At 43.6% G+C, this 26579-nt stretch overlaps 4 protein-coding genes across 15 annotated transcripts; 1 reads left to right on the plus strand and 3 right to left on the minus strand.

Moving 5' to 3' along the window:
* Positions 1-67: 67 nt before the first annotated feature.
* LOC115142464 (E3 ubiquitin/ISG15 ligase TRIM25-like) lies at positions 68-2733 on the minus strand. Of its 2 annotated transcripts, none has more exons than XM_029681952.2 (4): positions 2387-2733; positions 2045-2146; positions 1780-1918; positions 68-758 (listed from the first exon to the last, which is right to left on the minus strand). In XM_029681952.2, the coding sequence occupies exons 1-4, from the start codon at positions 2690-2692 to the stop codon at positions 202-204; spliced, it is 1104 nt and encodes a 367-aa protein (XP_029537812.1). In that variant the 5' UTR covers positions 2693-2733; the 3' UTR covers positions 68-201. The 2 variants fall into 2 exon arrangements, with proteins under 2 accessions (XP_029537812.1, XP_029537811.1); XM_029681951.2 differs by having other exon boundaries at positions 68-761.
* A 5769-nt stretch (positions 2734-8502) lies between these two features.
* On the minus strand, positions 8503-17421 carry LOC115142467 (arf-GAP with dual PH domain-containing protein 2-like). 9 transcript variants are annotated; one of them, XR_010458744.1, is made up of 12 exons: positions 16813-17391; positions 15997-16127; positions 15733-15824; positions 15371-15459; positions 15069-15181; positions 11194-11340; positions 11033-11116; positions 10839-10901; positions 10643-10720; positions 10289-10517; positions 9864-10120; positions 8503-8676 (listed from the first exon to the last, which is right to left on the minus strand). XR_010458744.1 is itself a non-coding variant. In XM_029681960.2 (11 exons), the coding sequence occupies exons 1-11, from the start codon at positions 16898-16900 to the stop codon at positions 10106-10108; spliced, it is 1092 nt and encodes a 363-aa protein (XP_029537820.1). In that variant the 5' UTR covers positions 16901-17395; the 3' UTR covers positions 8503-10105. The 9 variants fall into 9 exon arrangements, 6 of the variants coding, with proteins under 6 accessions (XP_029537820.1, XP_029537819.1, XP_029537822.2 ...); XR_010458743.1 differs by having other exon boundaries at positions 9761-10120; XR_010458742.1 differs by having other exon boundaries at positions 8763-10120.
* A 21-nt stretch (positions 17422-17442) lies between these two features.
* tefm (transcription elongation factor, mitochondrial) lies at positions 17443-20593 on the plus strand. Its single transcript, XM_029681965.2, has 4 exons — positions 17443-17569; positions 18018-18487; positions 18633-18782; positions 18949-20593. Exons 1-4 carry the CDS (start codon positions 17527-17529, stop codon positions 19387-19389), a joined length of 1104 nt encoding a protein of 367 aa, XP_029537825.1. The 5' UTR covers positions 17443-17526; the 3' UTR covers positions 19390-20593.
* On the minus strand, positions 19842-26423 carry LOC115142466 (ATPase family AAA domain-containing protein 5-like). Of its 3 annotated transcripts, none has more exons than XM_029681957.2 (16): positions 26147-26423; positions 25230-26028; positions 24792-25142; positions 24524-24620; positions 24347-24435; positions 24046-24194; positions 23367-23532; positions 23001-23213; positions 22569-22708; positions 22370-22463; positions 22215-22279; positions 21912-22116; positions 21620-21744; positions 20680-21500; positions 20296-20445; positions 19842-20180 (listed from the first exon to the last, which is right to left on the minus strand). In XM_029681957.2, exons 1-16 carry the CDS (start codon positions 26189-26191, stop codon positions 20120-20122), a joined length of 3570 nt encoding a protein of 1189 aa, XP_029537817.1. In that variant the 5' UTR covers positions 26192-26423; the 3' UTR covers positions 19842-20119. The 3 variants fall into 3 exon arrangements, with proteins under 3 accessions (XP_029537817.1, XP_029537816.1, XP_029537815.1); XM_029681956.2 differs by having other exon boundaries at positions 19842-20177; positions 21620-21762; XM_029681955.2 differs by having other exon boundaries at positions 21620-21762.
* Between the last annotated feature and the right edge of the window lie 156 nt (positions 26424-26579).

Raw genomic sequence — 26579 nt, forward strand, 5'->3', positions numbered from 1 at the left:
TACAGCTACTATAACAACGCAAAACTCCATACACTCTTTGGGTGAAATAAAAAAGCAACATTAAAAATATGGGTGATTGTCATTTTATTTTGACCTCTAATAGGAATATTGTGCTAAATATATTAATTACTAAATATGTTATTTTATTTATCTCACTCGTAAACAGACAACTCTTTATGTTGTCCCCATCCTCACATATCCTTATGACACGCAAGGAGGAAAGGACAGAGCATTGTTTAGCTTCAGCCCAAACAGCCAGAACACTGGCCTCACTGGCTCTGTGAATCCCTCCTCCACACAATGCAGCAGAGTCTGACTATCAGACAGGCTATAAAATGACAAGGTCCCATTTGTCACATCCAAAGCCAGTCTAACGATACTGGGGCAGCCATGTTTGATAAACTCCTCTATGTTATCGTGCCAGTAGCAGAGCTTGTTCCTGCTCCACTCCAGGCACCAGGAGTTGGCTGTGCGACCCAGCTGATCTCTGCGGCCGATGCTGGGGTAGGAAACCCCGACGGCCCAGCCCACGCTCGCCGACGTATCTACATCCCAATAGTGGCAGCCTTCGCTGAACTCCTGCTCCGCCATCCACTGGCTGATGTCAAAGCGGCCGTCGTGGCATGCGGAGGACGTCCTCTTGGTCACCACTCTGTGCTCATTGGGTATGAAGGTCAGGCACCTGTGGCCTAGGGCTGGGTTGAAGGTGAGCCAGGAGAAGCTGACCCCAGGCAGGGGATGGGGTGGAGGGGCAAAGCCTGCTGACAGACATGGACAAAATGTGAGATTGAAGTCATTAGATGAACAGAGTCAAGTTTATCAGCCTACTGTATCTGACCATGATGGAAAAAATGACCTAATTGTCATACTTCAGTAAAAGTAAAGATACCGTTAAAAAAAAACAATCCCTCAAAAAACTATTTGTTGTCCCACAATGTTTGCTTGTCAGCAATCAAGTTTTCAAGATATGTAACTTTCAAAATACCAAAATCATCCCTGTATGATGCATTTTGCAAATACCAATATATTGTTTTTGGGTGGAGTGTTCCTTTATAATAGAAAATGACTGAAGTAAAAGGGAAAGTCACCCAGTAAAATACTACTGGAGTAAAAGTCTAAAAGTATTTGGTTTCAAATATACTTGAGTGTCTAAATTAACAGTAATTGCTCAAATATATTTTAGTGTCAAAAGTAAAAGTATAAATCATGTCAAATTCTTTATATTAAGCCAACTAGACAGCACAATCTTCTTGTTTTTTTAAATTACGGATAGCCAAGGGCACATTCCAACGTCATTTACAAACGAAGCATTTGTGTTTAGTGAGTCCACCAGATCAGAGGCATTAGGGATGACCTGGATTGTTTTCTTGATAAGTGTGTGAATTGTACCATTTTCCTGTCCTGCTAAGCATTCATAAGATAACCAGTACTTTTGGGTGTCAGGGAAAATGTATGGAGTAAAAATTACATTATTTTATTTAGGAATGTAGTGAAGTAAAAGTAAAAGTTGTCCAAAATATTAAAAGTTAAGTACAGATACCCCCCAAAACTACTTAAGTAGTACTTCAAAGTATTTTTATTCAATTAATTTAATCCACTGGTATCTGATGTACTCTAATTTAACAGATGTCTTCGAATGGCTATACTGTATATAGGCTACCCCATCTAGTGGTTGATTGGTGAAAACAGCACATTATATTTACAGTATTCAGTACATTATAAGGAATAATATTCAAATGAGACTCAAGAATAGGACAAATTCTACAGTCTACAGTCTACCTTCAGCCCGGTGTCTGTCATTTGAAGGAGGGGAGATAGGCAACTCCTGAACCCGACCATCATGGGAGGCTGGGACATCTGGACATCTGTCATCTGTCACTTCTGAGCTTGTGTCATTTATAACAACAGGGGCCTCCATCTATATGACAAGATAACACAACACAGGAGCATGAAAATTAACTTTAAAAAATATGATCTTTAAAAAAGAAAACCAACTAAGGAGGAAGTTGCAGCCTACTGTAAATACTGTATCTGGAAAGTTTACCTGTTGCTGTTGAATAGTACTTCCCAGCTCAGATGATCTGTTGATATCAGTCTGTTGTGAGTGTGAGGCCACACATTCTTCAGCTTTATCCTCTTTGAAGTCCTGACAATTATATAATGTAATATTATATAATACAATTAAACTATTTCTACTAATTAATAACTACTATAAAGTTATTTATAGTTGTGCACTTGTTTATGGTAAAAAAAATTTTTAAAGTGAATCCTCCAAACTGATTTATTCCTATTTAAAATTCCGTGTTATTATGTAGCGACGTTGATCGTGACAGGAGTCAATAAGCATACTCTGTTCATAAAAAAATAAAAAACGTTTTAACTTTACCACTTCCATTTCATGTCCTTTTGTAAATTCTTCAGTGGATACAAAACGTTTATGTTCGTTATGAACATTCACGATGTTACAAAGTAGAACATTTTTATTCAGTTTAAAACCTGTTCGAATTTTTCCTCTGCAACCGGGACAATCCTTCCTCGTCTTCGCTCTTCCAAGTAGATAATCCTCTAAACATTTCATACAATAACTGTGGCCACAAGTTAAAGTCACCGGATCAGTGAAAATGTCAAAGCATATTGAACATGTGAGACATTTTCCTATATCTGTAAGAAGTTCTTCATGTAGCAACGCCATTGCGGTTCGGTGTGTAGGCTAGAATGCCTGAATTGAAACCGAAAGTGCAGTAAGGGAGGGTACAGTAAAGCAGATTGCAAATTTTCCGAACGGGATTTTTTCCTCTCGAATATTTTTTTTTGAACCTAATTAATAAACAACACCAATTAATTATCTCTCTCTTTCTGTGTGAGTGTTTGAAAGCACGGAAATACAGTGTGTCTGTGTCTTGTCATATGTTAATCAATGCAACTGTAGGCTTGTCATGTATAACGTCTGTTGGTTGTATTTGTCACACCCTGATCTGTTTCACTTGTCTTGTGATTGTATCCACCCCCTCCAGGTGTCGCTTATTTTCCCTGGTGAATATATCCCTGTATTTCCTGTCTCTCTGTGCCAGTTCGTCTTGTATGTTTTTCAAGTCAACCAGCGGTTTTCCATACTCCTGCTTCTATTCTCTTTTGCAGGTCCACCCAGTTTTTGACCCTTGCCTGTTTTCTGGACTCTCTACCTGACCATTCTGCCTGCCCTGACCCGGAGCCTGCCTGCCACTCTGTACCTCCTAGACTCTGAACTGGTTTTGCCCTTTTGCCTGTCCATGACTATTCTCTTGCCAACCACTTATGGATTGTTAATAAAATAACCCCAACCCCTTTTGGATTTGTTAAATAAATATCAAGACTCAAACCATCTGCCTCCAGTGTCTGCATCTGGGTCTGGCCTTGTGCCCCTATAGTATTATAATTGTTAAAAAGTTAGACACTTCCAAGACTGCCATTTTTCTGGTTAATATATTCACTCACCACAAAACTGTATATAACCATAACTTTCTCTCCTACTGAAAGCATAGCTGCATTGCCACCTGATTTTCTTTTTTTGCCCAAACTGGTATTCTCAAGTGTAGGATGTGCAGATCACCCTCCTTTTCTGCTTTAAAGGTTCAGTGCAGTCAACAACGTGATTTAAATGTGCTTTATATATATTTCCACACTAAATGGTTGGAGTAGTACTCTGCAGTTGTGGAAATTATAATAATGCCCCTTCAGTGTAAGAGCTGTTTTAAAAGACAGCCTGAAATGTCTGCCTGTTTTGGTGGGATGGAGTTTTGGCCTGGCTGGTGACATCACCAAGTGGTAAATGAGTTAATAGACCAATAAGAGTTCCAAACCTCTCTACCAATAACAGGTAGTTTTCAGTTTTCCTCTCCCACTCAGGCCACTCCCAGACAGTCCTAGCATAATTGTTGACCATTTTAATAGAAAACAATCATAGTAAGGTACATAATTGCTATCAGAAAGGATTTGATATTGTTATAAAAACAGCTGCATTGGACCTTTAAGGTAATCAGAGTGGTCTTACGTTGGACCTTTAAGATAATCAGAGTGGTCTTACACATTTGGCACATCTTTCACATTGTGTTCACTTTCCCCTTCACAATATTGCCATCATTGTACATTTTCCATGATGTCAATGTTACAGTTGCCCCCCTGTTGACTTCATTGCCTTGGTTGTCTCACTTCCGAGTTGAAAGTCAGGCAGTGATTTATTGACTAGTACTGAAGTTGAACTGCTAAACCCCTGCATTTGTGGTTGAATTCTAAGACATTTGATGATAATTCTATATCTGTAAAGTGACTATGAAAGTGATCCTCATTAGACATAATTATATTTGGGTTACAGTACAAACACCCTAGAATAAGACAAAAACACACATATAACCCATGTCACACCCTGACCTAACCAAAATAATAAAGAAAACAAAGAATACTAAGGTCAGGGCGTGACAACCTTTATTTAACTAGGCAAGTCAGTTAAGAACAAATTCTTATTTACAATGACGGCCTACCAAAAGGCAAAAGGCCTCATGCGGAGACGGGAGCCTGGGATTATTATAAAAAAATGTTTTAATACAATATAAATATAGGACAAAACACACATCACAACAAGAGATAACACATATGGAATCATGTATTAACCAAAAAAGTGTTAAACAAAACAAAATATATTTGAGATTCTTCAAAGTAGCCACCCTTTGCCTTGATGACAGCTTTGCACACGCTTGGCATTCTCTCAACCAGCTTCATGCGGTAGTCACCTGGAATGCATTTCAATTAACAGGTGTGCCTTGTTAAAAGTTCATTTGTGGAATTTCTTTCCTTCTCAATGCGTTTCAGCCAATCAGTTGTGTTGTGACAAGGTAGGGTGGGTATACACTTGATAGCTCTATTTGGTAAAAGACCAAGTCCATATTATGGCAAGAACAGATCAAATAAACAAAGAGAAACGATAGTCCATCATTACTTTAAGACAAGAAGGTCAGTCAATCTGGAAAACTTCAATAACTTTGAATGTTTCTTCAAGTGCAGTCACAAAAACCATGAAGTACTATGATGAAACTGGCTTTCATGAGGCCTGCCACATGAAAGGAAGACCCAGAGTTACCTCTGCTGGAGAGGTTAAGTTCATTATAATAACTGCACCTCAGATTGCAGCCCAAATAAATGATTCACAGAGTTCAAGTAACAGACACATTTCAACATCAACTGTTCAGAGGAAACTGAGTGAATCAGGCCTTCATGGTCGAATTGAGTGCTGCGTCAGATGACCTGGCCTCCACAATCACCTGATCTCTACCCAATTGAGATGGTTTGGGATGAGTTGGACCGCAGCATGAAGGAAAAGCAGCTAACAAGTGCTCAGCATATGTGGGAACTCCTTCAAGACTGTTGGGAAAGCATTCCTGGTGAAGCTGGTTGAGAGAATGCCAAGACTGTGCAAAGCTGTCATCAAGGCAAAGGGTGGCTACTTTGAATCTAAATTCTAAAATATATTTAGATTTGTTTAACACTATTTTGGTTACTATGTGATGTGTTATTTCATAGTTTTGATGTATTCAATATTATTCTACAATGTAAAAAATAGTAAAAATAAAGAAAAACCCTAGAATGAGTAGGTGTGTCCATACTTTTGACTGGTAGTGTATATTTGAAACTTCTCAATCCCGAGAAATCTCAGTCAACCAAAATGGGGTCAGTCCAAGTAGCCCTGCTTGGCATCAACTGAGCTACAAAAGTATTCTGAAGGGGCAAATTCAATTTCAACATTTATGAACATAGGGTCACTACAGTTATTGTTACTTGTGGTCAAAAACATTATTTTTTAGTTCATACTATGAGGGGGAGGGTGTTAAATGTATTTCACAGTAAAAGGGGAGGGTAATGTGAAAATATTTTTAATGTTGGGGAGGGGGGTGCATTTTTTCTTATGACACCGTGAGTTATATTTGACATATATGGCCACTCCTCCCCCTTTCTGTAATCTGTCACATCTAAATCTAAATCATCTCTCTCCAGATGAAATCTCGCGTCTTGTGACGGCCGGCCGCCCAACAACCTGCCCGCTTGACCCTATTCCCTCCTCTCTTCTCCAGACCATTTCCGGAGACCTTCTCCCTTACCTCACCTCGCTCATCAACTCATCCCTGACCGCTGGCTACGTCCCTTCTGTCTTCAAGAGAGCGAGAGTTGCACCCCTTCTGAAAAAACCTACACTCGATCCCTCCGATGTCAACAACTACAGACCAGTATCCCTTCTTTCTTTTCTCTCCAAAACTCTTGAACGTGCCGTCCTTGGCCAGCTCTCCCGCTATCTCTCTCAGAATGACCTTCTTGATCCAAATCAGTCAGGTTTCAAGACTAGTCATTCAACTGAGACTGCTCTTCTCTGTATCACGGAGGCCCTCCGCACTGCTAAAGCTAACTCTCTCTCCTCTGCTCTCATCCTTCTAGACCTATCGGCTGCCTTCGATACTGTGAACCATCAGATCCTCCTCTCCACCCTCTCCGAGTTGGGCATCTCCGGCGCGGCCCACGCTTGGATTGCGTCCTACCTGACAGGTCGCTCCTACCAGGTGGCGTGGCGAGAATCTGTCTCCTCACCACGCGCTCTCACCACTGGCGTCCCCAGGGCTCTGTTCTAGGCCCTCTCCTATTCTCGCTATACACCAAGTCACTTGGCTCTGTCATAACCTCACATGGTCTCTCCTATCATTGCTATGCAGACGACACACAATTAATCTTCTCCTTTCCCCTTCTGATGACCAGGTGGCGAATCGCATCTCTGCATGTCTGGCAGACATATCAGTGTGGATGACGGATCACCACCTCAAGCTGAACCTCGGCAAGACGGAGCTGCTCTTCCTCCCGGGAAGGACTGCCCGTTCCATGATCTCGCCATCACGGTTGACAACTCCATTGTGTCCTCCTCCCAGAGCGCTAAGAACCTTGGCGTGATCCTGGACAACACCCTGTCGTTCTCAACTAACATCAAGGCGGTGGCCCGTTCTTGTAGGTTCATGCTCTACAACATCCGCAGAGTACGACCCTGCCTCACACAGGAAGCAGCGCAGGTCCTAATCCAGGCACTTGTCATCTCCCGTCTGGATTACTGCAACTCGCTGTTGGCTGGGCTCCCTGCCTGTGCCATTAAACCCCTACAACTCATCCAGAACGCCGCAGCCCGTCTGGTGTTCAACCTTCCCAAGTTCTCTCACGTCACCCCGCTCCTCCGCTCTCTCCACTGGCTTCCAGTTGAAGCTCGCATCCGCTACAAGACCATGGTGCTTGCCTACGGAGCTGTGAGGGGAACGGCACCTCAGTACCTCCAGGCTCTGATCAGGCCCTACACCCAAACAAGGGCACTGCGTTCATCCACCTCTGGCCTGCTCGCCTCCCTACCACTGAGGAAGTACAGTTCCCGCGCAGCCCAGTCAAAACTGTTCGCTGCTCTGGCCCCCCAATGGTGGAACAAACTCCCTCACGACGCCAGGACAGCGGAGTCAATCACCACCTTCCGGAGACACCTGAAACCCCACCTCTTTCAGGAATACCTAGGATAGGATAAAGTAATCCTTCTCACCCCCTCCCCCCTTAAAAGATTTAGATGCACTATTGTAAAGTGGCTGTTCCACTGGATGTCTTAAGGTGAACGCACCAATTTGTAAGTCGCTCTGGATAAGAGCGTCTGCTAAATGACTTAAATGTAAATGTAAATACATTATAATAATTTACTTCAATGTCTTTATCAAAGACAGAACCATTGAACCATGTTTCCGAGAGAACCAGAACGTCAGGACACTAGTCTTGTACACAAATGTCGATTGTGTTCATTTTTAAAATCATACTTCGCACATAGGTGCATCATCCCAAGCCCCCTTCGAGATTTAAAGTCAGAGGGCGTATTCATCTTATTCACATAAGAGTTAACAGGCATAAGATCATCTGTAATAATTTTTTGAGTGAGCTGAACCTTTGCCAAGGCCCCTGGCAACCACGTGAGAGCAGAACAAACTGAGCATTTGGCAGTCGTCCCTCAAGTCACAGGAAGCAGAGGCTGGGCCGGGAACTGGGAGAGCAGTGTTGGCAGAGCTCAGTCCACCCGGATGAAGCTCCCACCAAAGGAGTGGAGCTGCTACAGAGGACCGGAGTGGCTGCCAATGCTGCATTCTGGGTGTGCACAGGAGGCCTTGGTGTGGCTCCTGTTGCAGGGTTGGGGCTTCCATGGGGGGCAGGAGTGTCTAAGGCCTGACCTGGGGATGGGAGTAGGGAGGGAAACTGAAACTAGCCTGGGAGAGAGGTTGTGGCGGGAATTGAGGAGGGTGGTGTGGAGGGCAGTGTGGCTGGCGAAGCTCCAAACTCTCAGCATATGAGGGCTGATGATGTGAATGATGCATGGTGTGGACTGCATCATGTGGTGCACTACCCTCGACAGTGTGCTGTGATGGGCCGGGTCTGGTAGAGATATTAGGTTTCAGGTAAGACCCCAATGCAGACTGTGTTGAAGATTTCTTTTATTACAGTAATAGTGGTAGGCAAACGACAGATCAAGGCAGGCAGGGGTCGATAATCCAGAGTATTGGGCAACGGTACAGGATGGCAGGCATGCTCAGGGTCAGGGGCAGGCAGAGTGGTCAGGCAGGCAGGCTCAGAGTCAGGACAGGCAAGGGTCTAAACCAAGAGGGTGAGAAAAAGAGAGACTGGAGAAAAGCAGGAGCTGAGACAAAACGCTGGTTGACTTGACAAACAAGACGAACCTGCAACAGGCAAACAGAGAACACAGGTATCAGTACCCAGGGGATAATGGGGAAGATGGATGACACCTGGAGGGGGGTGGAGACAAGCACAAGGACAGGTGAAACAGATCATGGTGTGACAGATGTGCTGTGATGGGCTGGGTCTGGTTGAGCTGTGCTGTGATGGGCCTGGTCTGGTGGCATAGGAGGGAGGTTCTAGGGGGAATTGAAGAGGTTGGTGTGGAGGGCAGTGTGGCTATAAAATCTGTATTGGGCCTCTTTGACTGTGTACGGCTTGGGCATAGCTCAGTGTATCTGCATGCAGTTCCTGGGAAGAGAAGTGGTGGAGAGTGGTGTGGGGGCAGTGTTGCCGGCTGTTCTCCAGTCTCTGTGAGGTGCCACCAGATGCAGCTCTAAAGGAGCATTTGATTTGTCTCAAGGAGTTGGTGGCTGTTCTGTTGCTCCTGTGGGGTGAGGTGGACTGGCCACCCAGAGCAACATCCTTAACATCCTGGTAACGGTGGGGACTGCGTTTGTAATGGCAATTTTAATGTTAGTGATTTTCTTATAACCAATTTCTGTGTTCATGCAAGTGGCTGACTGAATGAATCCTCACTATCAGTAGCTGCAATTTGGCAGTATGCCCAGACCTTATTTTGAGAACAATACCTTGTGAGGTATTGGTCTGTCACATGTCATGGCCTGTACAAGGTGTCAGGGATGCAGGCCCAACATGGCCCATGTTGACTCCAATGCTTCCCACAGTTGTGTCAAGTTGGCTGGATGTCCTTTTGGGTGGTGGACCATTCTTGATACACACGTGACTACTGAGCATGAAAAACCCAGCAGCGTTGCAGTTCTTGACACAAACTGGTGCGCCTGGCACCTAACATATCCCGTTCAAAGGCACTTCAATATTTTATCTTGCCCATTCACCCTCTGAATGGCACACATACACAACCTTAATGTTTTATACGCTCAGTGTATATGAACAGTAGTTAATAGAAAGTATATATTACATTCCCAATGTCCCCGACAATGACATCAGTTCCCATCTCATAATAGTCAGTCCAGTCACCGGTTTGCAAGGTGCCCTGGATAATGGTGACTTGCAATGATTACCAGTGCTGGTCCACATTGGCAGCTCTTCAGTTCGTTTAGCCTCTTTAGCCTGAGTTCATTTAGCCATTTTCCGGTAAACATGACTCCATTGAAGAGTTCACTGATCCCCTCTTGTGAGAAGCCTCCTCCTGTCACTGGTAGGCTCTCTGAAACAGGCAGCCAGCCTCACACATTGCCATTTCTTCCTGTAAATGCTGCTTTCCTTTCCTCCGGTTTATACACCATTCATTTTGTCATCCTTCTCATGTTTGCCTCAGCTGAAAAAACAAATAAAAGACACATTGTCAATCTTTTTTTTTTAAATAAAAAACTTATTTCAGCTACTCAAAAGTATAATTTCCTGTCATTGACCACTTTTACAATAATCGTAAGTCTCATGCTGCTGGTATATTGTAAACATGGTGAACAGTGAATGGTCTTCATACTGTTGTAGTGCTGCGGTAGCATAGGCTGGGAGATTACTAGTTTGAAGGCTTCTATCCACTCCCTCTGGTCCTGCTCCTGGTCACACAGGAAGACAAACTGCCTGTCTGGCGTCTCCAAGGTGACCCCGAACCTCCACCTGCCACTGCGGTTCCCCTTAGGCTGGACCTCCCTCACAGAGTAGCCATGGAACTCTGTGCCGATGAAGACAGCTCCCAGTTCCAAAGCATCCTATGGACGGACACACAGCAATACACACATAGACACAGCCAGACACACACACGCACATACACACTAGTTACAACATTCTTCTCCACAAATACAAATGGCTTATGCATGTTCTCTGTTGTCATTACCAGTGAAGTTTTGAAGTAGGACATCTTTCTGTCCGTTAAGTTTAAGACGAACCATCTCTTCTTGAATGTCTCCCATTGCTAAGAACAGAGACAGAATCAGCCCTTGCTGAGCATCACACAGGTTGATTTTCTGATGCTCTCTGCGTATATCACTTTAGAACTTCACTATGTTCAATGAATTTGCTGGATTACTAACCGTTGGGCCGGTTTTCTCCATGTAGCCTTCTTTAATGCTACTTCTGCTTATCAAAGGTACGAGCTGCACAAACAAAAACATAGAAAGGAGACAGATCTGTACCAAGGAAATCCTTGAAAGTATGACGTCACCTGTGACATATCATGTCAGTTACGGCGATACAAGACTTCTACTTCGAAACCGTTTGTACTCACGTCACACTCCCTGGCATTAGGGTCGACTTTCTTGAGGTAAGCAAACCGGGTGGCCCGAATTGCATTGAAACAGGACACAATTTCCTAGAAGGAGAGAGAAATTTGAATCTCTAGACCTCTTCATGACAACGTTTCAATTCAGTTTTGTCATTGGTTATTACCTGGCTGTTGTCATGGTAAACAAACAGGTTTCTGGTCCGTTCTTCCTCCAGGTAGGAGATTTGCAGCCCGTGGGCGTGGCCTATCTTTTCCGGCTGGAACACGGCATTGATGTCCTTCATAGAGATGACTGCTTTGGGCTTCTTGGACTAGGGTCAATAATACACAACAGGCAGCATTATGATGAGCCCTTCTCAGGTATTTTATATTTAACATTTATTTAACCAGGTAAGTCAATTAACAACAAATTCTTATTGACAATGACGGCCTAGCAAGAGGGAAAGGCTTCTTGTGGCGACGGGGGCTGGGATAAAAAAAATAAAAAAAATGGACAACACGCATCACAACAAGAGACACCACAACTCTACATAAAGAGACCTAAAACAACAACAAAACATGGCAGAAACACAGCATGACAACAACACGACATGGCAGAAACACAGTATGACAAAAACATAACAAGACAACAACATGGTAGCAACACAACATGGTAACAGCACAAAACATGGCACAAACATTATTAGGCACAGACAACAGCACAAAGGGCAAAATGGTAGAGCTAAAAAAACAAAATCTCACGCGAAGCAGCCACCAGTGTCAGTAAGACATTCTTCCTAACGAATCACATAACCTTGTTGTGAACACCTCCAAAACAAAGGTTAAGGGCTTGCTGGATACTAAGAAAGCTTTGTTGTAGAGCATTCCATATCAAATTTGGGGAGGGGCCAGATGATTATAAGACTGTATCATCTGTATATAAGGGGATGCAGTGCATTCAGAAAGTACTCAGACCCCTTCCCCTTTTCCACATTTTGCTACATTACAGCCTTATTCTAAAATAGATACAATTTTTTTAAAAATCATTATCAATCTACACATAATGACAAAGCGAATAGAGGTTTTTAGACATTTTTGCAAATCTATTCAAATTAAAGAACAGAAATACCTTATTTACATAAGGATTCAGACCCTTTATTATGAGACTCGAAATTGAGCTCAGGTGCATCCTGTTTCCATTGATCATCCTTGAGATGTTTCTACAACTTGACTGGAGGTCACATGGTAAATTCAATTGATTGGACATGATTTGGAAAACACACACCTGTCTATATAAGGTCCCCACAGTTGACAATACATGTCAGAGCAAAAACCAAGCCATGAGGTCAAAGTAATAGTCCATAGAGCTCCGAGGATTGTGTCAAGGCACAGATCTAGAGAAGGACACTAAAAATGACTGCAGCATTGAAGGTCCCCAAGAACACAGTGGCCTCCATCATTCTTAAATGGAAGAAGTTTGGAACCACCAAGACTCTTCCTAGAGCTGGTCGCCCAGCCAAACTGAGCAATAGGGGGAGAAGGGCCTTGGTCAGGGATGTGACCAAGAACCTGATGGTCATTCTGACAGAGCTCCAGAGTTCCTCTGTGGAGATAGGAGAATCTTCCAGAAGGACAACCATCTCTGCAGCACTCCACCAATCAGGCCATTATGGTAGAGTGGCCAGACAGAAGCCACTCATCAGTAAAAGGCACATGACAGCCCACTTGGAGTTTGCCAAAAGGCACCTAAAGGACTCTCAGACAATGACAAACAAGATTCTCTGGTCTGATGAAACCAACCTGACAGTTTGAGAGGCTCTGCAGAGAAGAATGGGAGAAACTACCCATAAGAGCCCTCAGAGACACCAATACAAGGTATCGAAAACCTTGGCCAAGTCAATAAAGATAGCAGTTTAGCAATGCTTAGAGTTAATGGCAGTGATGACAAATTTAGGACCCTTATGGTTGCAGTGACACATCCATAACCAGATGCACAACCGTAAGGCTCTCCAGAGGGTAGTGAGGTCTGCACAACGCATCACCAGGGCAAACTACCTGCCCTTCAGGACACATACACCACCTGATGTCACAGGAAGGCCATAAAGATCATCAAGGACAACAACCACCCGAGCTACTGCCTGTTCACCTCGCTATCATCCAGAAGGCGAGGTCAGTACAGGTGCATCAAAGCAGGGACCGAGAGACTGAAAAACAGCTTATATCTCAAGGCCATCAGACTGTTAAACAGCCACCACTGACATTGAGTGGCTGCTGCCAACATACTGACTCAACTCCAGCCACTTTAATAATGGAAAAATGTATCACTAGCCACTTTAAACAATGCCACTTATTATAATGTTTACATACCCTACATTACTCATATCATATGTATATACTGTACCCTATACCATCTACTGCATCTTGCCATCTTTATGTAATACATGTATCACTAGCCACTTTAAACAATGCCACTTTTGTTTACATACCCTACATTACTCATCTCATATGTATGCCGTTCTGTACCATCACTCATTCATATATTTGTATGCACATATTCTTCATCCCTTTACACTTGTGTGTATAAGGTAGTTGTTGTGGAATTGTTAGGTTAGATTACTCTTTGGTTATTACTGCATGGTCGGAACTAGAAGCACAAGCATTTCGCTACACTCGCATTAACATCTGCTAACCATGTGTATGTGACAAATAAAATTTGATTTGATTTGAACCAGAGTGGAATCCAGATTGCGTACCAGAGAGAATACTATAGACATCATGAAAGCCAGTCAGCTGATTATTGACAAGTTTTTCTAACACTTTGGTAAACAGGGCAAGATACTGGAGAAATTAGCCTATAAGAGCTGGGATCAGCTTGATCTCCCCTTTAAATAAAGGTTTCAGCGTGGCTGCCTTCCAAGCACTGGGAACCTCCCCAGAGAGGAGAGACAGGGTCTGCAACTTTAAAGAAGAAAGGATGTAAGCTATCTGTCCCAGATGCTTCTTTGGGGTAAAGTTTAATAAGGAGCCCCTTTAGCACATCAGACATAGTGACCGCCTGCAGGGAGAAGCTGAGTAGCGAGGAAGGGGAAGAAGAGGGAGTAGCATCAAGGCTAGTCACATTAGAAGGGCTGGGAGATGAGGAAGTGTTGGATGGGAAAGGAGGCATGGCTGAGTCAAATAGGAATCCTGACTCAATTAAGTGATGATTAAAGAGCTCAGCCATATGCTCCTTGTCAGTAACAACCACATTATCCACATTAAGGGACATAGGCAGCTGTGAGGAGGAGGGTTTATTCTCCAGGAGAGAGAACGGCTCCTTAAAAGTAACTGACTTTGGCCTTCCGTGCCTGAGTGCACTCTTTCTCAATTGCCCGAACAACAGCCAGTCAGCCTGAGTATTTGTGTACAGATCCTTTCATCAAATAGTGTTCTTGAGGTGAAGTAACTCTGCCAGATCACAGTCGAACCAGGGGCTGAACATGTTTTTAATGGTCATTTTCTTTATGGGGGCATGCCTGTTAATTTAACGATACCACTGAAAAAACATTTTTTTTAAAGGTCCAAGCATCTTCGACAGAGGGGATCAAGCGGATTCTATGCTAATTTCCAGAGGCTCGGTCACGAAGGAAGGTTTCTCATTCAAGTTTTTCAGCAAGCGTCTATGACAAATCAGTACAGGTAATTTAACTGAGCAGCCAATTCAGAACACAGTGATCACTAAGGTCACTACAGAAAAACACCAGACTGATACCTATCCAGATTATTTGTGAGGATAACATCAAGGAGAGTAGCCTTTCTGGGTGTTTGGGGTCATACCTCATGGGATTGGTAATTATCTGAGAGAGATTTAGGGAGTCCCATTGTTTTAAGTAACAGGGGTTGTTCCCTGTGACTTTTCCAAAGCCTTCTGGGCACGTACCCAGGACGACATTTTGTTAGCTGGGTTATCTGATCCAAGAAGATGGAGAGAAGCTACTTAAAGGGAAAGGGGGATACCTAGTCAGTTGTACAACTGAATACATTCAACTGAAATGTGTCTTCTGCATTTCACCCAACTTACATCCTCCTTGGTGAAGTATCTCAAGGTAAAGTCAGTTTCAGAGAGCAGGAATCTCCTTTTCAGGAACTGCTTGTTGTCCTTGCCTTTCTTCCATAGTATTCCTTCGTAAAGTCCTGAATGGGATCCAACCAATACAAAATAGTCATTTAGTTAGTATCCCTTGTCTCTTCATACGCAGTATTTTGGTACGTTTGGTTCTATGCCTTGCTCTGTAGACAGCGATGTAATGTCTTGTGTTCCTAGACAATTTGAATAAAATAAATAGACTTATCCATGAAGGCTTGTCAACATTTAGCACTTACCTGAACTATAAACTTGTTGAAGGGAGTTATTCTCTCCTGTGAATTCTCTCCTCTCATACTTAGCCCGTATCCACTGATCTTTAAGAACACTGTCAGGAAACCAAAAGGTTAAAGATTGAAATACAAAAACTAATATTTTTAAAATACAAACGTTCTGTGTTGAATATATGACTCAACAACGACCACAAACCCTGTAGTATTTGCCAACTCAATCAATTGTAGGCTAATTGACGCCAAGATGTTTCTTCTTCTCTTGAAATAATACTACATCCTTCCACTGAATGAACAACCGTCAAGTCATCACAATTTACACTTCCTTAAATTGCGTGAGTGAATGAAGACATTGATATAGTCCCACTCACACACAGTCCTTCTCCTGTGGCCGGTAGTAGAAGGGAGGAACACACTTCTCATAGAACGCATTGGCTGCTGCGTTACCCCTTGTCTTCATAAACTACAATTAGAAACATAATAGGAACGTTATAACATAATAATAACATAATAAGCATGTTATAACATGACAACATCAAAGGGATTGTGACTATTGAGTGATCTTGAGAGTACATCCTTCAAGGTGTAAAGGTCCTTGGTAGACTCCTGGGCCATTGTGACATGCTAAACTGTACCTCTACTAGGGAATCATCCCAGAAATCCAAGCGTATGGACTTTATCCGGCTGATGGCAGGAAAGTCCCGATGTGTCCCAGAACAGTTCACACATACAAACACACCAAGTTTGTATGAGGCCCAGTCTGGCTCTGTGAATAGCAGTAATATGACACTGTATCAATCAATCAGACACTGGAAATGTTTGCAGCCTGTATACCTTTGTACCACATTACTATAGTTTGGATATTGGACTTTGTAGTATGTGATGCCTTGATTGGTTGTTTTTTCTAGGCTGGTTGATGAGTTGTAGAGAGTTACTGGAAAGGAGGAGACCTTGTAATCATTGACTGAATGGACTTTAACTTCCCCCAAAATAAGTTCTTTAAGACATGCCATGGTTGTAATAATTTGACTTTTTAGTCATTTAGCAGACACTCTTATCCAAAGTGACTTATAGTTAGTGCATTCATCTTAAGATAGCTAGGTGAGACAACCACATCACAGTCGTAGTAAGAACATAATCAGTAGTGAAATCCAGTGGAATAAATGCAAATGCAAATATAACTCACATGTCTTACATGGCTTAGGTTTTTGCTCATGCTCCACATTCTATAAACAATAGACAACCACACTGAAATAGTTGATCATTAATATGAAATAGTCACATAGAAGACATAGCTTCGGTTTGGGGGTCCCTCAATATTTCACTACTTTAAACTTTTGTTTTACAGTTTATATCTGTACCATATCCTAACCACAATGGTAACCTAAATATGTCAAATGTTAGAGGCTATCAATAATGATTTAACATGTATTTTATTAAATATAACTCACCAGGGGCCCCACAGTCGGCACAATGGTCGTTGCTGGGCTGTTTCACCATATCAAGCAAAATCTTCTTATTTCTCTCCGGACTTGCCATAAGTAAATCGGCTATTCTTCTGCCTCAATCAAGTCCCAACAAACGAATTTCTTATTTTTACTTAGGTCTATGCCTTTTCATTCACTCAAATGTATTACTTATATAACAGGTGTCAGGACATTTTTTGTTGTTGTTGCACTTGACCGCGGTCACTAGCCGACGTTTCCTTTTCTCACTGGCATAGCAACATGACGTTTATGACGACTCACTATCAAATAACAATGAGTAGGGGAAGTGAAAAAGGCGTTATCATATATTACGCATAATTTATAAACGGACAAGTAGGCCTGACAGAATAGTCATATCCAAGAAAAACAACCGTACTTGATTTTATAGTATATATTACAACAAAATATATCGAGATAATATATAATGTCTTGAAAATGTCACCAAAGTTAATTCATATTGAAATGTAAATAAATAAAATATCTTAATATATAAAAACGAACGCACTTGAGATGAAAGTCAGTGAGATTTCAAATGCAGCATAAATAACCTGGAGAGCCGGGGAACATGAAGTGCCTCGGAACGAAGTATGCGTGATCCTTGTTTCCGCATCGGCGTGAGCTCGGCGAACAACGAAAGGGCAAAAGTTTGAATGAATTACCTGTAAAATCACGATTACAATGTGGGTTGCAAGGCGATTTATGTCTTTAATCGCCCGGAGAGGTATGCATAAATGTTTTATTCAAGCTGTCAAGTTTCTCGTAACTTCTTAATTATTTTTTTCAGGTGCTATTTGTTAGCGGGTGGGTATAATTTGTGGAACGTTCCAACAGGAATCTGTTCCAAAAACTGCGGAAACAAGGTTGCCAAAAAACACTGCATACAAAGTTGATACCGGGTAGGAAGTGGGCTATTTAATTGTTTCACTCACCACATTTATTCCGAAAATGTATGTCCTCACTCTGGTAGCCTATGGACAAACTTAAAGAATAAATACGTGGTGAGTTGATGCCTATTCGGCAGCTAGTTAGCTAGGTGAATTGATCATGCTACATTGTATGCGTTGTTTGTTGACAACCTTGTACTTTACGAAGTTTTTGCAACAGATTCCTGTTGGAACGTTCCACAAATTACACCGCCCCCTATTATGTGTTACCATCTATTCTTGCAGGGCAGTATGGCTTATTCTACCAACCCCAGGGCTCACTCCCCAAACTAGAATTCCGGTATCTCAACTGCACGTGCTGCTGGAGGAGTCGGGTCCCAGTCGTAGGCTTTGAAACCCTTAATAACACCCTCTCTTCATCTACTACTCCTTGCGACGACAACAAGTCGCTGGACGCATACTACACGTCAGAGCAGCGAGGTGTCATTCTGCAGCTCCTCAACAATGCGGCAGAGTCGGAGCTTGCTGCTGTCAAGCTCCTTCGTGGCCGCAAGTCTGTCAACATTGTGGAATACAGGACTAGAAATGGACCTTTTAAAAATCTCGAAAGCGTCACAAATGTGCCGCTTCTGAAACACAAAAGTGCTGTCATTGTCTTCAACTCCATCCTCAACCCTCCGGAGAAGGAGAAAAGAAAAGTAAAGATCCAGCTAGCCAAGTTCATCAGACCAGAGGTGGAAAGGACCTGGCTAGCGGTAAGATGATTTAGCTAGACTGATGGCCTTGAGGTCTGGATGTTGATGGCACAGTTGGGCAGCCCACAGGGTCAGTCCCCGCTGTCATTTCACCATAGAAATACATCAGTGTTATTACATGTGTATTAATCCATCTTTCTTCCAGGAAGCAAATTCCATAGTGTCCATTGTGTGTGGAGTGAATAAAATAGCCTGGGCGCACATGGATCGTGGCATGAACGTGTTGGAGTGGAAACATGAAGATTGCCACAACTTTCTGAAGGGAACCTACATGGCTTCTGCCTACTTGGATGACGTAAGTTGGTAGCCCTGAGACATGACTGTGCAGACTCTTATGGTGTCAGTCTACAGCCATGTCACAGGGCTAGGTTTCAGCTTAGCACAATCATTGACTCTGTAATATCCAAACAGCCTAACTCCTGTACTGAATCACATCTCATTATGTGCCATAACATCACCAGATATCCAGTGTGGTATCCCACCTCCCCACAGCTGACTTCTTCGTTGTGGAAAAGACATCCATCTCCCTTCAGAACACTGCCCTGTACCCAGTAATGGCTCACATGCGTACAGTGGAGGCTATGCTGTTCGCCCTGCTGGAGCCCCGCTACACCCAGCCTGACATCACTGCTCCACCCAAGGTGCTCAACATGATGCGCACCGCCGTCGGCCGCCATTTTGGCCTCATGGTGGGTGACTCCCGCACTAGCGGGGCCCAGACGATGCAACAGATGATGACGGAGTCAGTGACTCAGAAGATTCCGAGGGTGACATTCCCTCACAACCTGTTGGTGAAATACAGGAATTCCTTCCAGATGGGTGGGCGGAGTCGGGGGGAGGAGCTGTGTGACGCCATGTTGCAGGCTGTGGCGTTTTACGAGCTGCTCAGTGAATCGAGTTAATGTTACAGCGACAATTTCCACGCTCCATTTTCACCAGACTGAAACTAGTTGACTGTGTACAGTATGTGTGACCTGGTGGGGTCGAAGTTCAAAGAGCTAACCAGAGAGACCTGCATATTGGAGGCTTGATGGAAATTAACACTAGCTTATATTTAAGTGTATACTACACCACTTCCCACCTGTAGAGTCAGATGGTATTGCACATGAGGTGTCAGTTCAGGCCCCAGCAACTGTACTCAAGCCTCTCCTCGTACAGACACCACACATCAGGCTTTCTTCAATTTCCCATGATTAGAAATGTTCTCAGGGCCACTAGTAAAGCAGAACAGGCTTGAATATGTACAGTGATTTGTCGCATGTGACCACCTACATCTGTACCTTTGTGGGCAAATGTTTAATGCCTTCAAAGCCTGAAATACCACTGATTTTAAACACAAACTCACTGAACCAGCTTAAAATAAAAAGTAACATGTTTTTATTTTTATGCATGAATATAAAAATAGGATTATTTCAATTATACATTTTGAATGAATACAGTAAACTTAAACTTATCACTCAATGTAAGAAAGAAAAAAAAGAGTACAGCAAAATATATCATGAACACCCATATTGCCCACATTCACTAAATCAGAAGTCATTAACATGGGGGGAGATGATGGCATTAACCTTCCTGTCATCCAGAAATGTTGCAGATCTGTTTGTGTAGTCTTGCTGGCTTAAATGGTCATTGTCATGGGAAATCATCTGCAAGGAGTCTCACAGTAGCCTTAGGGAGGCCAAGGTGAATACTGCTGAGGTAATGCAGAAACAGCATTCATAAGTCATCTTGCGCAATCCTTTTAATTCTAACTTTGTTTTCTCTTAGTAGAAATGAATAAGGTGCTCTCATGCAGTGTATTGACTCACCGGCCTTGGCCCTGCTGAGTTCTCTCTGATTGGCACATGGAGCGGAGGACAGGCAGGTAGTCCACGGCAACAGCCTGCTTGTTTCCCAAGGTGCAGAAGGCTCTGCTTGAGAGGACGGTTCTGATGATGTCATATCTCCTTTCGACCACACTGGAAGACAAACTGCTGTTGAGATACCACACTGACTCAATGGAACTGGAGCTTTACAATGAGTTCTATTAAGTTTAATCTAATATCAAGGTTTTGTTTGCAATAATGCTAATTTCTGACATTAAACTTGAGTGTTAACTTCACATAAGCATGTATGGTAATTTAGAGGACTGAGCTGCCAATGCATTTCTTACAGTGAAAAAATACCAGAACAAATCAGGAAACTGCACTCACCTAGGATCACAGAAAGTGGTCTGATTGACATTGAAACTTTGTCTGGGTAGGGCGACAGGGAGGGTGAGTTTCTCAATCACCCTCCCCCTCTGCTCCCCCTCCAGCCTCTGGGATCCAGTCCACCCCTCAGACACCCTGGCCAGGCACCTGTGGAAGCCCAGGCCCTCTACTGCAGCCTGGATCTCCAAAGTCCTCTCACACCACCACCTACAGCCCCCATCCTCCTCTCTCATCTCATCTAGCAGTCCATCCTTAACCTCTGCCCCTGTCCAGAGAAAAGCCCCTGGTCTGCATGGGCCAGCCTTATGTGAAGACTCACTCTGTAGAGAGGTATCAATGAAGGACATGAGGTCCATAAAGTCAGTCATTGCATCTAAGCAGTGGTACACCAAGCCATCTGCCACCTTCTCAGTTTGAAGTTTGTCATTAACAGTCTCAGTAATATTTGATACACTTGGATGAGCCCTCCTCAGAGACAGTGAGGCTCTGTAAGGCTTTACTAACATGCTGTGAGCTGATCTGGAATCAGATGTTGGCACACATTTCTTTCTCCTCAGCCTGGAGCCAGAGGACACCTTAACTGGACTGGTCTGATCCAGGATCAGTGGGATCTGAGGGTGGTGGATGTCAGGGGGTGTTGGCTCACTCTGAAGCCTAGGGCGTGTCACTTTCTTTGGGGTGAGGAGAGGACTGGGCTGGGTCCTGACTGGTAGGGGAAGGAGGAGCTCTAGGTTTGAGTAGAGCAAAGCTACACCTCTCCTCCAGCTCTCAGTAAGGATCTCCATCAGCTTGATGGTGTCTGGTTTAGCCCAGGACTGGCACTGAGGAATCAAAGAGAAAGGCACCTCATACAGTTATACTGTCATTCAATGTTGTTATCTGAATAAATGCATTGCATGTTCATCTAGTTCAAGTTCACAGAGCCTCTGAGGTGACGTGCCTTTAGAGTGGTCTGCAGGTCATGGCCGAGGCCAGAGTTCAGGAGCCCCAGCATGCTCTGAGTGCAGCCCACGTCACAGGGCGGATGGTGGGGAGAAGTATTTTCACACACTGCAATGTCTTCCACTGCAGCAACATCCAGAGCTAAGGTTATCCAAAACAATCAAGTGATTCAATTGTAAGACTTGACGTAAACTCTTTTAGACAGGGACCAAGAACTAAGGGGTCACAATACATGTGATATACTAACACACCTAGCCATTGAAGTTAGTTAATAGTTTGTCATCACTCACTTCCATGCACACCACCTGCAGGGTCCTTCAGTGGAGTTGCCCTCTGAGATGCTTGTCCTCCTCCACTGCAGACCCAGAGCTGCAGCTGCAATAGGCTACGTCTGATGTCTATCTGGTTCAGGGTCACCAGAGAGGTGATGTCCCCAGCATCCATCCTGACGTTCTCAGCCAGACACAGCAGCTGCAGATAACTGCAAACGTTCACCTGGGAGGGTGCACAACACAGACAGAAACTAAATGGAGTAGCAGCTTCATACCATGCACATTTGAGGGGATGCAATGGTGCCAAGATGCTTGACTCACTACTGAAGGGGTTTTAAAAAGGATCGCTTCAAAGTTGCCGTCAAACTTTGCCTTGAAGGAGGGATCTGAAGACAGTTTTGGTGTTATGATTCAACTTCGTCATTTTCAATCCAATTGAATTCATATTTTTCAGTATGCAGTATATACACACACACCACTAGTGGTCAGTATCACAGGTCTCTTGGTTGTCGTCATGAAGGTCTTGATTGCTGTGAGGAATCCCACATCATCATCAAATACAACGTCAACCTGCGGGAGAGCAGGTGCAGCTCGGTCACTTCATTAAAACTACAGTTATGTGGTCTAGTCTGCAACCTATAGCACAGCTATACAACTGACTGCTGTGTGGTTTACCTCTTCAAATAGAATGAGTGATGTGGACATCCTTTTACTCCGGCTACCTGTTGGTGGCTCTTCAATGTCTGGTGACAGTTGACTGACTAACGGAGGGTTAATAATATCTGCCTTCTTCACGGTCTTGAGAGAGACAAAACCTGTAGGAAATAATATCAACAATTAAACAAAAAGACTAACCATAGCCACACCAGAGGAGGCTGGTGGGATGAGCTATAGGAGGATGGGCTCACTGTAATTAATGGAATAAATAGAAAGGTATCAAGCACATCAAACATATGGAAACCACACAGTCGGCTCCGTTGCATTCATGCCATTCCAGCTATTACAATGAGCCCGTACTCCTATGGCTCCTCCCACCAGCCTCCCAAGATCCACACATGCCTATGTGTGGTTAACTAAACTTGCAAGGTGTTTCCTGTTTTTCTTAACTGTTTGGTAGGTGCTCATCCTGTTTTGTAGATAACGAAGGGCCATCTAAGTTTGTGATCTCTGGATTACTCTTCTTCTTGAAGAAGTTAGCCAGCATCATGGAGGCTGCACTGCCACCTCTCTTATGGTGGGAGCTACGAGGGGGCTGAGGCCTCTTCCTATAGGATGAGAAAACCTTTCTTGGAGAGGCCTTTCTTGGAGAGGCCACTTTACCTGTGTGAGGAGAGCACAAAATAGATGTAACCCACAGTCTCCATTGGACAAACACCATACAAAATAGTTCCAGTCACTTTAAATAAGTGATTTTCAGTAGATGGTTATGCTTAGACTGCAATAAAGTACTTTTCAGTAGCGGGGTGTGCTTACCAGCTACTGTGTCAGATTTAGTTGAAGTGTTGTTGTAGCTACTGAGATGAGATGGTTTGAAGGTGGTGCTTCCCTGGATCTCCACCAGGTGAGATTGGGTGGCCTCCTTCAGTTGAGTCAGGATGTGGCGACCACTGCGCTGGGAGGAGGCGTTCACTTCGAACACCTGGAGAGGCCAAGGAAATTAGCAGTCAAGACAGCCACCGTACATATATTACACAGGTTAGAAGATGATTGGATACACCTGTATGAAAGCTAACCTGTTTTGGTGAATCATATGACTGAATGAACATGAGCCAACCTCTCCTGGTTCTCTGCTTTACCCATCTTATCCAATTACCCACAAACTGTCATTTAAAAGTTAAAAATAAAGGAATGTCTCTGTACCATATTCTAACACCAATCAGTAGGTCCTATTCGGGTTCCCGAGTGGCGCAGCAGTCTAAGGCACTGCATCTCAGTGTTAGACGTGGAACTACAGACACCCTGGTTCAAATCCAGCTTTATCACAACCGGCCGTGATTGGGAGTCCCATAGGGTGGCGCACAGCGCTGTTCGGGTTTGGCCAGTGTAGGCTGTCATTGTAAATAAGAATTTGTTCTTAACCGACTTGCCTAGTTAAATAAAAGGTTACACATGTGAATGGGACTATAGGTCTTCCAAGTAGTCCCACACTGACCTTGAAGCCTAGCTCCTGAGCGCAGGCGTATACTGAGGCAGTCTTGCCGACCCCTGGAGGTCCTGTGATCAGCATGGTGCTACACAGATCTTCCTCCCCGTCCTCCTCCACTCTAGCCTCTCCCTGGAAGTCACCACAGTCCCACGAGTCTGCACAGCCAAACCGGAGTTCAACGCTACAATTAATGTTATTCTTCGAAGATTCATCGTCAGTGAGGTTTCTTGATTTTTTTTATAGTGGTTTCATTTTACACATTCTCCCCCATCAATTCATAACATCTAAAAGAAATATATATTTTTACCATTGCTGTTGGTGTTTTCCTCTAGTTTCCTGTCTCGCTCTTTTCTCCTCTCTTCACAGTCAGCTCTCCGTTTCCATTTCTTTAACCAACTGCAAACAGAAATAAGGAAATGCATTTAAGACACCATACTATAAAAGCTAAACATTGAAGGAGCTAGCAGTGGTGTTAGCAACTCACCTGTGTAACTTCTTTACAGAGACAGAATTGCCTATTACCTCACTGGAGTGCTGAGGGCGGTACTTCTCTGTCCACAGCAAATCCTCAATGTTGTGAACTTCACAACAGGAAAATAAAAGGTACATATTTTAGATACCAATCAATGACAGAGCTAAAGCACCTCTGTATTCTAGTGGTCAGGGACATACATAGTTATGACATACAACATTGGACAAAGAAAAGTAAACACTGATTGTTGTTGAAACTACAATGTATTAGGAATCATCACCTCTCCTAAGGCATTGCTGTGGTTGGGCAGGATACACCTTCTGAGGAGATTCTGCTTGGTTTGGTGGATTAGGGGTCAGTTCATGACCTATCCCCAGACCTCGACTTTCCCGCTGTTGCTGCCTGAGTCTTTGTGTTCGGCTCAGCCTGCTTCTTCCAGGCTGACCCCTGGAAGAGGGGATAAGAGACCCCCTGACTTGGTGTTCTAAAGAGGGACTATACCCAGTCAAGCTGATCTCCTCTAATCCCGGGTTAGACCTTTGGCGCTTGTGTACGGTTTCAGGGTCCTCCTTCTCATTCTGATGTTTCCTCTTTCCTACAGAGCTAGCAGATGTAGCACCTATCTCTGTCTCTGAAAGAAAAGGTGACCAATAAGACAGAATCTGATACTAGCATATGGCACCACACTAGAGTGTCAACTATAGTCTCTCAATCTTACCGGGACTTTCTGACTCCAGAATTTTATGTTTGTATTTCTTCAGCAGCATAGTGAAGACTCTTCTCACTGGGAACAGTGGGTTAGACAATTTGACCTCTTCAAGAGACCCCTTGCGGGCAGTCCCTGACAACTTCTCTCTCCAGCCAGAAGTAATTGACCCCTTCCTCTCAGTCTGGTTGTGTTTAAGTGTTGACCTGGAACACCAATTCAAAATCCATCTCTGTGAGTGTTGGGGACTACTGGCCTTATTAGTGTCCCGTTTCCTGGTGAAAATGGTTGCCACTTTCTCATCCGAGATCCTAGTTGTCCCAGAGGCAGACTGCACCGCTGCTTGAATTGTGAGGGTACATGCTATTTCACTCTGACCAGATCCGAGTCCAACTCCTGCTCCATAGCATCGGCTAGTGACTTGAGCCAGGTCCACAGACCCCATCACTGCCCTGCCCCTGAATGCCATGTCAGCACTGGAGCAGTTTGACTCTGAAATCACTATAACATTTTTAGGAGGGTCTGAGCAGGAGCTATCCTTGATGAGGCTTGTTCTTGCTTCAGGGTATCTGTTCTGCTTGAATCTGTGCAGCCTACTGGTTGACCGTGACACAGAGAGAGGCACCTCATCATAAGACCCCCCAATATGACAAGGCGCCATCTTAGGTTTCTCTTTCGCCTGCTCAGAAATTAGGCTCTTCCTCCTAAGAGGTTGTGGGGTTATACTGAAGTACTTTGTGATGTCATTGGATTTTGAGCACCCTGCCTTCTTCTCAATGGCCAAGTAGGGCGATAACCACATCTTTCTTGCCTAGTTAAATAAAAATAAATAAATCAAATTCCTTTCTGAAGATGTCAACATTACGGTCATAATATCAAGTGCATTCATATCATTCACTATAATTTGGAAGATAAAAAATTAAAGTTACTTTCACTTTTGTCTTCGAAGTGCCAGATGGCAGCAGGTGCTGCATTAGTTACCTATAAAGTAGCACTTTCACAACCGTTGACACATTGTAACATAGACTTAGCTAGCTGGGGAACTTCACTTTCTGATATGAGCTTCTGAACAAGTCAATAATAGCCTCCCGAGAAAGTTACCTTAAACATGCTTACGTTCATGCTAATTTCTTGATTTCGCTATTCCTTAAACATTAATCAGCACACGCAGCCAAATGTTTAAATGTTGTGTAACTTACCGCTTCCGTATGTTCAAATAAATGCGCCAAACCCAGATCAACCAATCAGACAGCAATTTGAGTACTACGCCATGAATATTTTGTCCCGCCGCTAGGCACTGACGTTACAAATCCTTTGGTAGTAGGCCGATCTACATTTTCTGAACATATTACAATATTCTAT

This window comes from Oncorhynchus nerka, linkage group LG15, assembly GCF_034236695.1.
Source record: "Oncorhynchus nerka isolate Pitt River linkage group LG15, Oner_Uvic_2.0, whole genome shotgun sequence".
Lineage (NCBI taxonomy): Eukaryota > Metazoa > Chordata > Actinopteri > Salmoniformes > Salmonidae > Oncorhynchus > Oncorhynchus nerka.

Coding starts and splice junctions, on each gene's coding strand:
- LOC115142464 (XM_029681951.2), bottom strand. CDS start 2,692: ATGGCGTTGCTACATGAAGAACTTCTTACAGATATAGGAAAATGTCTC. Junction 2,147..2,386: donor AAGGACATGAAATGGAAGTG/GTAAAGTTAAAA, acceptor TATAATTGTCAG/GACTTCAAAGAGGATAAAGC. Junction 1,919..2,044: donor GTACTATTCAACAGCAACAG/GTAAACTTTCCA, acceptor CTTGTCATATAG/ATGGAGGCCCCTGTTGTTAT.
- LOC115142467 (XM_065001520.1), bottom strand. CDS start 16,900: ATGGCAAGTCCGGAGAGAAATAAGAAGATTTTGCTTGATATGGTGAAA. Junction 15,182..15,370: donor TCAACAAGTTTATAGTTCAG/GTAAGTGCTAAA, acceptor GATCCCATTCAG/GACTTTACGAAGGAATACTA. Junction 10,721..10,838: donor TGGAGAAAACCGGCCCAACG/GTTAGTAATCCA, acceptor CTCTGTTCTTAG/CAATGGGAGACATTCAAGAA.
- tefm (XM_029681965.2), top strand. CDS start 17,527: ATGTGGGTTGCAAGGCGATTTATGTCTTTAATCGCCCGGAGAG. Junction 18,488..18,632: donor TGGAAAGGACCTGGCTAGCG/GTAAGATGATTT, acceptor TCTTTCTTCCAG/GAAGCAAATTCCATAGTGTC. Junction 18,783..18,948: donor CTTCTGCCTACTTGGATGAC/GTAAGTTGGTAG, acceptor TAACATCACCAG/ATATCCAGTGTGGTATCCCA.
- LOC115142466 (XM_029681955.2), bottom strand. CDS start 26,191: ATGCAGCACCTGCTGCCATCTGGCACTTCGAAGACAAAAGTGAAA. Junction 22,280..22,369: donor TGTGATACTGACCACTAGTG/GTGTGTGTGTAT, acceptor AACTGTCTTCAG/ATCCCTCCTTCAAGGCAAAG. Junction 21,763..21,911: donor TGCAGGTGGTGTGCATGGAA/GTGAGTGATGAC, acceptor GGATAACCTTAG/CTCTGGATGTTGCTGCAGTG.